Source organism: Crocuta crocuta, unplaced genomic scaffold, assembly GCF_008692635.1.
Source record: "Crocuta crocuta isolate KB4526 unplaced genomic scaffold, BGI_CrCroc_1.0 scaffold6, whole genome shotgun sequence".
Taxonomy (NCBI): domain Eukaryota; kingdom Metazoa; phylum Chordata; class Mammalia; order Carnivora; family Hyaenidae; genus Crocuta; species Crocuta crocuta.
In genome coordinates, this window is record NW_027531917.1 from 2,678,525 (window position 1) to 2,690,938 (window position 12,414).

Genomic DNA, 12,414 nt, shown 5'->3' on the forward strand with positions numbered 1-12,414 from the left:
TTTGTTTCTTTGTATAGATTCAAATGACCATACAGTGTCCTTTAATTTCAGAAAAAAAAAAAGAAAAACGAAAGGAAAAGAAAAGAAAAAAGAAAAACACTTAAACATTCCTGTATACACACTTCCTGAAGACTTTTACTGCTCATAGCTCTTCCCTAAGAAAAGAAAGCTTTTGAATTTGCCTTAAAGTATCTCCAGAAGTTAAGCTGCAAAGAGACAGGCAGGTAGGGTGGTTAATACAACATAGGTATGGAAATTAAAATAAACATGCTTTGGGGAACAGAAAACAAGTCAGCCTGACCAGTATAAGGGTTTTGTTAGACCTTATGACGGCATAACTACAAAGTGAATTGTACTCAAATGATTTGATTTTATTTGAATGTAATCCTAATGAATTTAGGCTTGATATGAGAAGCAGAGGAACCTGGGCCAATTTTTGATCAGAGGAGAGCATTGTTCCATTCTACATTGCTAGGCCCCTTGTTTACTTGGGCTTGCTTATGTCTGTATGTTTTAGAACCTGTATGTATTTTGGCTTCAGACACAGATCATTAGGTAGGGATTATTTGGGGTTCCACCCCCAGCTTCTTACTTAAACTCTTTAATTCTCCCTCAGGCCATTTGAACTGGCAGAACAGTCCAAGTTCAGGAAAGGAACCAGGTAAGAGGTGCCTGTCTCCATTTTAATATTTGGCGTCAGTCATGGTGATTCCACCCACGGTGCATATGCACATTGAACAATGTTGTCCCTGCTTTAAAGTAGCAAAGGCTAAGATATACTGGCATCGACTCTCAGAACTGTGAGTTGAATTATCTTCAAAAGAGAGTGACCTAGGGGTGCCTGGGTGGTTCAATTGGTTAAACGCCCAACTCTTGATTTCAGCTCAGGTCATGATGTCACAGTCGGGGGATCAAGCCCCTTGTTGGGCATGGAGTCTGCTTAAGATTCTCTCTCTCCCTCCCTCTGCCCTTCACCTCCTCTGTCCCCCAACAGAAAAATAAATAAAAATAAAAGACAGTGACCTAGAATTCATTAGGCTATCACCTTAATATCTGTAAAAATTAAGTAGTCTTATCCAATAGGTAATATATGAAAAACAAAGTACAGGATAACATCCAGTTCAGAAATCTTTATACTTAGAAGGAAATATATTTAAATATCTTAAGAGCTAAAGAATAATGAAATTCCTTCAAGTGACATGACAGCCTGGGTGGGAGTGACAGATTTTCACAAGTAGGTGGAAAAGACCGATAATTTTAAGTATGACTCCAGCTCAGGATGGTGCCTTCCCCGTGGTTTAAAAGGCTGGGAGACAGCCTGTGTGGAGGGTCTGATGGAGTGACCATAAATAACAGGATTCAGCATGTCCCTGTAGGATCACTGTCAAGAATCCTGTTCCATTCAGTATCTGAGTCCAAAAGCTCAATGAGAAGGCTAGGTATTTCCTGGCATTGTCTGTCATAAACAAATCACTTCCTTAACAGTAAGTCTATTTTATCATGGAAAGACTTAGAATTAAGTAATGTGGGTTTTTTCTTTCTAATTTATTGATTTAAATTCAAGTCAGTTAATATACATAAGTATTGGTTTTGAGCGTAGAACCCAGTGATTCATCATTGACACATAACAACCAGTGATCATCCCAAGTGTCCTCCTTAATGCTCATCACCCATCTAGTCCAGAATTGATTTCTGGATCAATTCTCCATGTGTGTGAACTTTTCTTTCATGGTTTTCAATCTATCGACTCCTTGTATTTTGGGAGAATTCCTTATGTCTCATGTCAATTCCTTATGTTTTTATTTTCATTGTTCGTGTAGTCCCCAGTGACTCCTGCACCATCTTATGAATCCACGTCCCAAAGTCAACCAATATAGGCTCAATTAATGAGCCCTGTAGTGACAAAATGAGGAGTACACCAAGATGGTCAGGACCCAACCTCCCATTTCAACAAGTTGCTGGAAGTTAATGCAGAGGCTGCACTGACTGTTTCCCAAGCAAGGGAGATTGAAGGTAGCAGAAATCACTGAAGAGTTGGTGTAACATCAACAGACAGTGTTGGTACTGGGCTGAGTTATTTAAGGAGTTACTTTACTCATGGCAAATGAAGCCTGGGATACCTACAAAGGAGGTTTGGCAAAAGCTCAGGAATGGAGACTCCAGGGTTTTGGAAGAGCTGAGATAAAATGCAAATAAAAATAAGGGAAGGTGCCCTCTCCCAACCCTTCCCTGGTGAAGACTTCCATGAAGTTACAATAATGGTGTTCAAATTTATAGGGGTGCCTTGGTGGCTCAGTCAATTGAATGTCAGACTTCCACTCAGGTCGTGATCTCATAGTCTGTGGGTTCCAGCCCTGCATTGGGCTCTGTGCTGGCAGCTCAGAGCCTGGAGCCTGCTTTGGATTCTGTGTCTCCCTCTCTCTCTGCCCCTCCTTAGCTTGCACTCTGTCTGTCTATCTCTCTCTCTCTCTCTCAAAAATAAATAAACATTAAAAAATTATCATTCATTTCAGGCCCTAGAAGCAGATAGCCTTAGACTGCGGACTTAGATCTGAACCAAATGTTCCCTCCCCCTCCTTCGTACCCCTCTGCACCACCCTTCTCGAGAACTCACTGAGTAGCATCTCACTTGCATTCTCTCTGTCCAGAGACTGAAGGAACAGACATTTCTGCTCTCTCAAAAAGACTGCTAGAATATTGCACTTATCAGTTTTCAATATTCCAACCTTAATCTGGTTTAGGCTAAGTATTCCAAGCATTCCTGCTCAGGCCTACATACCAGCAATGCCATTTTCATGAACAGCAGCTGACAGCTCTTTTGAAACACAAACTTGCCAAAGTTATAGAAACCTACTGGACTAGAAAAGATAGAGGATATGCATGAGGCAGAATGCCACGATCACATGAGGACATCACAGGTATATGGGCATTTCATATGCCAGAAGTACACTCAGGTTTATTGTATTATTCAAAATAAGCCCTCAAGCACCCACATCAGTTGTTTTCAACCCTTACATAAAAAAATGGAGCTGTATCCGGGCACCTGGGTGGCTCAGTCGGTTAAGCATCTGACTTCGGCTCAGGTCATGATCTCACAGCTTAGGAGCTCAAACCCCAATTGCGCTCTGTGCTGACAGCTTGGAGCCTGGAGCCTGCTTCAGATTCTCCCTCTCTCTCTATCTCTCTCCACCTTGCCCACTCATACTCTGTCTCTCTCTCTCAAACATAAACATTAAAAAAAAATTTTTTTTAATGGAGGTGTCCAGTTCTTTGGCATAAAGAATCCACTTATGTCCTTCCCAGTGCACTGTGATAATAGCAAATGGGACAGGCTTCTGGATTTGTCTGCACTTTCTGGGATGCCATGGAGCTTCAGGATTTCATTTCACCTCTGGCTACCCACAGGCTGCCTCTCTCTTTCATATTCAAGTCAGCTCTCAAGGATCCCTGAAGGCCTCCTTACCTTTTCTGTCTTTTCTGTCATGGCAGAGACTGGCCTTTCCAACTAACATAGTACTAAATCAGCTGCTTCCAGCTTCACTTTGTCTCAGAGATTGTAGATTCATAAAATGTGACGGTTAGAAATTGCCCCATGACTCATCCTATTCAATTTCCTTACTTTAAAGAGGACATGGTGATTTCTAAAGCCCTAGAAGCAGATTAGTCTTAGAACCAGAATTAGAAATGAGATTTCTTGACTCTCCACAAAGGGCTGCTTAGTTCAAGACTAGGTAAGAGCTCTGACTGTTTACCCAGGTATTCCATAAAATGCTTTCCCTTATTTTAACCCCTCTACTATTTTCAGTAGAAGGGATGATATGGTGGCCATGCTATGCTGTGTGATGACATTTTACTCTATAGAAGACACCATAACTCCCCTTTCCCAGTCTCTCACGGCTTTGCATTCCATGTGTTCTAGGGATCATTTCTCGTCTTCTCTAAAAGACCGCACAACTCAGGATGACTTCTGGCTTACTTTTCCCAGGGCAGAACTCAGGTGTTACAGAAGGAGATTTCTCACAAAAAGGAATTTGTCACACAATTCCTTCTTCATGATACAAGAATGAGGTGCAATTGAATTAAAAAAACAAACACTTGAGGTATCTGAACCAAGTTTCCTGTATTCCTTTATTTCTCATTGCAACAAGATAAACAAATGTAATTCCATGTTTAATGGATTACAAATGATAGCAAGCCCAGGAGCCTTGAGCATATCTATAAGGTAAATAAAACGTTTTTCTTACCATGGGCATCAGCCTTCAGATCATCTGGAAACAGTCACTCCAGGCCCCAAATACCATGACTGATGTGCAAAATGCATTTATCATCCAAAGTACTTACAAATCTAAAAACAGAATATTTGAATTCAAATACTTAAACCAAACTGGAAATACAAACAATACACCAAGAATCATCCTCAGCCACCTGTTCTCCAAGCAAAAGGTCAAAAAACAAGCCATGAACAAAAATATTCCAAAAAAGAAAAGTTCATCCAGAAAGACTAGATGCCCCTCAAAAATCACATCTCTTCTTCTGATTCTTGTTCTCGTTCAGTATTTTTCAGGAGTCCAACTTCTGAGGAGCAGAACCTCTTAAGTCGAGATTTAACCAACCTAAGGAGAGTGAAAGGCATCTCATGTTATGTAAAAGCCCAGAGCAATGTCTATACAACAAACTCCAAATTATCTGTACAAATGGGAGAGGCAACCCTCCCAAAAAATCACTTTTATTTGGCTTTTGAGCTACCTGAAAACTTTTTGTGGATTAAAGCAGTGTATAAATAAAGAGATAAAATACAGCTTATATCATGTATAACATGAAGGTTGAATTAGTTGTCAGAAAATGCCAAATTATCCATAGTTTTGATCATTTCTGAAAGAAACAAGAGAATCTCTGGACTGCAGCAGCAAGCCCAGATGAAACCAAGCTCAGCTGAGAGCTTTTCCATCAAGTCCACACCTTGCTATGTATTACAAAAAGGAGCCCTCTCCTATAAAGGAGGTGCATGAAGGCATGCACCTTCCCCATGTGAAGTCCCATGTCAAATCTGTCCCAACTTGTGCCTTCAGAAGGGTGCTCTTGTGCAGGCCACAGACTGTTCAACTGCATGTGATGGTCCATGTAGTGATCCATGATGAACTAAGAAGTTGGAAAAGTGTCCTCCACCATTGTGATTGTTTTCATAGATTAAGAAATCTGTGAGTCTGAGGGAAGCAGCAATATAATTTTTGACACTGGGAGATATAAAGGTTCTTAGTGGCAGACTCTCCACTTCTCTGATGTAATAAGGACTAAGCAAAGCTTTTCCTGTGCATGATTATTTATAAAGACACTGTCCTATAACCAAATCAATAAAACATAGTTAAGTTCCAAAAATACATGGGGATGCACAAATGTGATACACCAACTCATCAAAATCATTATCATTTTGTGATAAACTTCACCAACCTATTTGCATCTTTACCCTTATTTTCTGCCTATCTTTTTCTTCCAGTGAAGGTCTGGCCTACCCCTATAAACATGCAATGACTTTAGTTGTGCTCTGGGTCTCACTAAAATATAAGCTTCATAAGAGCAAAGACCTCACCTTATTTAGTGCCCTACTACTAGCTAGAGTCTAGTACATAACAGTGGCTCAACACACATTTGGTGAATCAATGGCCCTTGGAACAATCTGCTAGGAGTTCATATCACTCATTTATTCATAGAGGTTAATTCTCCAGTCATGTTCAGCCCAGCATTTACTCCTCCAAAATACAACAAGCAAGTCATAGTAACAAAAACTATTCACTCATCAAGAGCCAAAGAAGCCAATCAAAATAATTTACTATGATTATTAATTGACCATTGATGTTGCTCCCAATGTCCTAGGCTCTTTAAAGCACTATTCTCATGAAAGACTAATAGTCTTAAATAAGTTAAAGTTTGGAAAAGTGTTTGTGTCATTTTCTAAATCCACACCGTCATCTCTACATTGCACAACCTCAGTACATGTAAATGAAATGGATTGTTAATTCATTAATTAGATTTATTCCTGATGGCTCTTGTGAAAAATAAAACAAAGACATGGCTACTTATTACAAATTAATTGTTAACACAGACCCTATTGACTCTTCCTGTTTCACACTCCTCCTTTCTGGGTTGTATTTGCTGTTACAACAGTCACGAAGCTCAAGCATGTTCAGGCTCTATCTGTATCCTATAGCCTATGTATAGGCTTATGTATGTATTGGCATATGCATAAATGGCCACTAGAGACAGGTTAAAAGCTGGAAGGCTAAAGAGAAAGTGCAAATAATTGCTAGTTCCTGCAATTATTTAGCAACTAAAGTACTAAGGTAAGGATGTGTCTGAGCTTTTGCTCCCATAGATAGTCTGCAATTAATAAGAGAAAGAGCAGAGGGGTTAAGCGTCTAAGTTCAGCTTAGGTCATGATCTCATGGTTTGTGAGTTCAAGCCCCAAGCTGGACTCTGTACTGACAGCTCAGAGCCTGGAACTTGCTTTGGATTCTGTGTCTCCCTCTCTCTCTGCTCCTCTCCCACCTCATGCTCGCTCGCTCACTCGCTCTCTCTCTCAGAAATAAGTAAACATTAAAAAATTTTTTTTTAATAAGAGAAAGAGCAGAGGTGAGACTCTGGGTGTACTTCTAGAGTCTATCTGGAAATCAAACTTCCAGAAGGCAAACTATAATATGCCTGGAATTTGGTCATCTCTGTTTTGTTCTTTGAAATGGCTCACCTGAATTATTGCTTAGGAAACCAACCTGAAATTGAGCAATATTTCTCTACCCATAGAGAGGGACTTTTGAAATAGTTCTGTGAAACAGTGTTGTTTAAAATATGAAAAACAATAGAACATCTAATAAAATTCCAAACAGGTCTCTCCTATGAGTTGTCATATTCAGGACTGCAGGTTATAGGGATGAATGAGGCAACCTTTGAACCATTATTCTAGAAAACTGGGAAGTACAACTTCATTTTTCTGAGAATTTGGGTTGTGGTCCCATAAAACAATTTTGCTTCCATGGCGATCTCTGCACTTGTCAAACAAATTCTGATATAATGTCCTGAAAATCCATCACTTGTGACTGAGGAACAATCCACTTCACAGTCAAACTCTGAAAAGTAGATTGTCAAAACTCCTTATAATTATAGGAGTGAATTAGCCTGCCATGTGATCTCACTGAAAGTCAGTACTGAATCTTCATGGTATTTTGTAAATTATTGCTCAAGTTTATATCAACATACCTCACAACATGAGCTCTTGGTCTTACATTTCCAAGAGCAACATGAGAGCAAAACTGAAAAGCATCTGAAACATGATTTCCAAACAAATAAAGTCCATATTCACATAGCTCTGAGCAGATCTATTAAAGTAGCAAGTAAGTATTTAAAGAGTATCTACTATATGTTTGATGGCGTGCCAACAGCCATGCAAAATATGAAAAGGATCTTTTCCTTAAAGTGATACAATCTAGCTAGTAGGTAAGACTGACATGAGCTAATAGTGAAGATAGATCACATTTGCTAAAATGAGTAGTAGCAACTAAAGTACTACACAAACTCACGAAGGGAGATGAGGGCTAGAATTATCACAGAAGTTTTCACAGAAGAGATGGCATTTGATTTGGATATGCCAGGTAGAGGGGACTAAGTGTTCACAAATGATAAAGGTGTCTGGTGGTGGGGGGTATTGAAAAAATAAATATGGAGTTTCTGGTTTCTAGAAAACTGTAAGTGGATAAGGGGGGTCTGAAGCCTTTTGAAACAGGAAGAGACAGTAGTCTTCTTTTGGCCATGGAAGAGAGCTGACATGAGCTAGAGAGGCTCCTTGAATGTTGCCATTATTCTTGGAGGCTGCCCAGCCCCTATGGGGATGAGGCCCAGATGTCAGCCTAGAACAACAGAGGAAGAAGCAAAGTTTTACTCAATGGCAGAGCTAGTCTTAAAAGCCAGGGACATGTTTTGGGGGAATGGAGTAAGACCAATAGAAATCACTCAGTGAGAAGCTAGAATCTCCCAGTACCCAAAGAACTTAGGCCTCTAGAAGGAGATAACTACAGATCAAAATGAGCTGACCTGTAGCCTAGCTTGCTCCAGGGACATCTAGCAGATACATCTGGTAGTTAGACAAGGAAATAGTTCCCTTACTAGAGACCCAGCACGAAAGCTGCTTCAGCAGTGAAGCTCAAAGCACAAATAAGAAGAAGTGACCTGGGAGAGAAGAGTAGAAAGCTAGTTTTTGAAGACGCTGAGACCCCACTGGGCCTCAAAGCAGCTATTTTAGGAATCTAGAGAACCTACCAGATGTATACTGTCCAATATGGTAGTCACTATACATATACAGATACTTAAAGTAATTTGAATTAATGTGGCACTAGGCACAATGTACTCAATAACCACATAATCAAGTAGCTCATGGCTACCAAAATGAAAACTGCTGATATAGAACATTTAGATCAGTGCTGAAGTCTGAAGAATTAAGTGTGGAGTCTGCATGCCTAGTAGTTGGGATCAACCAGACCTATTGTGATTTGTTATCAGCTATCTTAAAGACAGGAATCATGTTCAACTCTTTCTATTCTTTCTCATTCTTCAAGATGAAGCTTAATTCTCAATTGTGAGGAAGCGTCCTCTGGGCTCCCATAGTGCTTTGTTCTACTATTTCCACCAACTTCACTGTATCTAAATCGTCTATCTCTCCCAATTGGGTCTATACTTTATGCATTTTTTGATACAGAAGAAGGAGGAGGAGAACAAGAAAAATAACACAAAAAGAACAGTGTCCACAGCACCCTTATTAAGTCCTAAGCAGTTTAAATACATTTCTTATTTAGGTACTATTATTATTCTCATTTTGCAAGCAACAAAACTGAGACTTAATGTGTCTACATAATTTGCCCAAAGTCAAATAGGAGTTGATAGGTAGGAGAGCTAGGAGTATATGTTTTATCAATCTGTCTGTTATATCGCTCTTTGTTCATCATGAAACACTGTATCATAGTCTTTCTAGAAACATGATTGTTCAACTGAATCTTACTTTTAGAAATATTAGAGTAAATGTCAAATTAATCACATACTCAAATTTAATGGGACATAAATACTGATCAAAATGTGACACCAATGCAATGTGAATTGCGAAGATTGACGTACATATGGGCAAATGGAGGGCTCACTGCAGGTGTGGAGAGGACCATTTGGAAAAGGAAACAGAATATGCAAAGACACAAAGGCACAGAAACGTGTTGAAGGGAGACACACAGGTCATAGGTCAGAGACACAGCGGAGACACTGTTGAGCAAGTCTAACTTTAAATCAGCAATTATTCTTTCAAGGAGGAATTTCTGGGTTTGCAGATAATTTTCCACTACATTATCCTGTCTTGTGGAATACTAAAGAATGAAGTCCCCCTTTGAATTTAAGTTCAATACTTTTGAGTCTCATTGATCATATACCAAGGAACAGAAGTTCCATGAACAAAAAAGTCACTAACTTACCAAGTAACAAAGGCATAAATCACTCCAACAATGATAAGGTTTAATGCGTAATGCCAACAAAAGCATAGGCTGAGAAACATAATGTTGTTGTGATCCACTGAATCCCATCCAGGACCTCCACTGGGGGGATACAGGACAAAACTAATCTGTAATTTAAAACAAAAAGCACATATTGAAAATAATCAACCACATTCCCAATGATAGTACATTTCAAAATGTTTTGTTCCAAGATCAATCTTAACTAAGACAACTCTAATTACCTGAGATGCTACAGATAAGTTTTACTGCCTACTTTAGTAATACAGATATTATCTACCAGGTCATAATCTTGGGGAAAAAAATGTTAAGGACATTTGAAAATGAATTTTCAAAATATAGATAGTAATCATCACTGTGGATTATGGACTTCCAGAGAATGTTCCAGGTTTCTAAGTTGTGCATTTTCAGTTATTTCAAAATTAGAATACAAAAAGGTTTTAAAATATATGCTCACAGCTAACATTATATTCAATGATAAAAGACTGAAAGCTTTTCCCCTAAGGTTAGCAACGAGATGAGAGTGTCTGATTCAGCATTTCTATTTAACACTGTACTAGAAATTTCTAGCCAGAAATTAGTAAAGAAAAATAAAGGGCATACAAATCCTAAAGGAAGACGTAAAACTATCTATATTCACAGATGATACAATCTTATGTATAGAAAATTCTAAAGAATCCACACACAAAAAACTACTAGAGCTAATAATGAGTTCAGCATACTTGCAGGATACAAAATCAACATACAAATTCAGTTGTATTTCTATACACATGCAGTGAACAACCCAAAAATTAAATTAAGAAAACAATGCCACTTATAATAGCATTGAAAAAAATAAAATACTTAGGAATAAATTTAATCAAGGAGGTTCAGGACTTATACATTGAAAACTACAAAACATTGTGGAGAGAAATCAAAGATCTAAATAAATGGAAATTCATCTCATGTTCAGGGACTGGATGATTTAAAATTGTTAAGATGGTAATAACACCCAAAGCAATCTACAAATTCAATGCAATCCCTATCAAAATCCCATTTTTTTACATAAATGGAAAGCTGATCCTAAAAATCATATGGAATTTCCAGGAACCCATAATAGCCAAAACAAGCTCAAAAAAGAAAAGCAAAGTTGTAAGAATTACAAAGTTCTAAGAATTACACTTACTGATTTCAAAACTTAGTACAAAAACTGCAGTAATCAAAATAGGGTGGTATTGACATAATGATCAAAATATAGATCAAGGAAATAGAATTGAGGGTTTAGAAATAAATCTATATGTCTGTAGAAAATTCATTTTGACAGGAATGCCAAGGCCATTAAATGGGTAAATAGTCATCTCTTCAACAAATGGTGCTGGGACAACTGGACATCCACATACAAAAGAATGAATTTGGACCCTTACCTCACACCACATACAAAAATTAATTCAAAATTGGTCAAAGACTAACTATAAGAAGTAAAACCATAAAACTCTTAGAAGAAACATAGGGGGAAATCTTCATGACCTGGGATTGGTCATGACTTCTAAGGTATTACACTAAAAGTACAATCAACCAAAGAAAAAAAACATAAATTGAACTTCACCAAAATTAAACTTTTGTCAAAGCACACTTTCAAGAAAATGAAAAGACAGGGGCTCCTGGGTGGCTCAGTCAGTTAAGCGTCCAGCTCTTGGTTTCAGTTCAGGCCATGATCTCATGGTTCATGGGCTTCATCCCCACATCAGGCTCCATGCTGACAGTGTGGAGCTCACTCTCCCTGCTCACTCTCTATGTCTCTCTCTCAAAATGGATAAATTAACTTAAAAAAAAAGAAACAAAATGAAAAGACAGCCCAAAACACGGGATAAAACACTGCTGAATCATATATCTAATAAGGAGTCAATATCTAGAATGTATAAAGACCTCCTAAAGCTCAACAATTACAAGACAAAAAAATACATATTTTTTAAATGGGCAAAGGTGTTGAAGAGACATTTCTCCAAAAATAGGTATACAAATGGTCAATAAACTCATGAAAAAAATGATGAACATTGTTATTAGAGAAATGCAAATCAAAACCACAATGAGATAACCCTTCACACCCACTAGGATGGTAATAACAACAATAATAACAAGTGTTAGAAAAATTATGGAGAAGTTGGATTCCTTATAAATTGTTGATAAGAATATAAAATGGTACAGTCATTGTGGAAAACAATTTGACAGTTTCTCAAAAAGCTAAATATAGAATTAATTATCACATGTTCTTCCTAAGTATATACCCAAAAGAACTGAAAACAAGTATTCGAACAAAAACTTATAAACAAATATTCATAGCAGCATTACTCACAATAGTCAAAAGTTGTTTGGGAAAACAACCCAAATGTCCATCAACTGATGGTGAATTAAACAAAATATGGTATATCTATACAATGGAATATTATTAAGCCATAAAAAGTTATGATTGACTAATACATCATACAGCATAGATGAATCTTAAAAACATTATTTTAAAGGAAAAGAAGCCAGACACAAAAGGTCATATATTGTATGATTCTGTTTACACGAAATATCCAGGATAGGTAAATCCACAGAAAGAAAAAGCAAATTAGGGTTATCAGGGGTTAGGAGGAGAATGAAAGAGAATGGCTGCTGAATTATTCCAAGGTTTCCTTTTGGGGTGATGAAAATGTTTTAGAACTAAATAAAGGTGAGAATTGCACAATATTGTGAATGTACTTAAATGGCACCATATTATACACTTTAAAATGGTTAATTCTATGTTATGTAAATTTTTTCCCAATGAAAAATAAGATGATAGATAGAGAATATAGATAGGTAGATGATAGGTAGAGAGATAGATAAATAGATAAGTGGATAAATGATAGATAGATGGACT

At 37.7% G+C, this 12,414-nt stretch overlaps 1 protein-coding gene across 5 annotated transcripts in view; it reads right to left on the reverse strand.

Moving 5' to 3' along the window:
- Window positions 1–4,103: 4,103 nt before the first annotated feature.
- The window catches only part of TMEM45A (transmembrane protein 45A), a 78,085-nt gene continuing 69,774 nt past the window's right edge, over window positions 4,104–12,414 (reverse strand). For 4 of the 5 annotated variants that reach the window (XM_077774910.1, XM_077774912.1, XM_077774909.1 and 1 more), the window contains 2 exons: window positions 9,498–9,643; window positions 6,230–7,895 (listed from right to left, as the gene is read on the reverse strand). In XM_077774910.1, the coding sequence (XP_077631036.1) occupies window positions 7,724–7,895; window positions 9,498–9,643 (318 nt within the window). In that variant the 3' untranslated portion in view covers window positions 6,230–7,723. Of the gene's footprint in view, window positions 4,614–6,229; window positions 7,896–9,497; window positions 9,644–12,414 lie in introns of those variants that run through there. The other variant, XM_077774913.1, reaches the window with a different exon arrangement.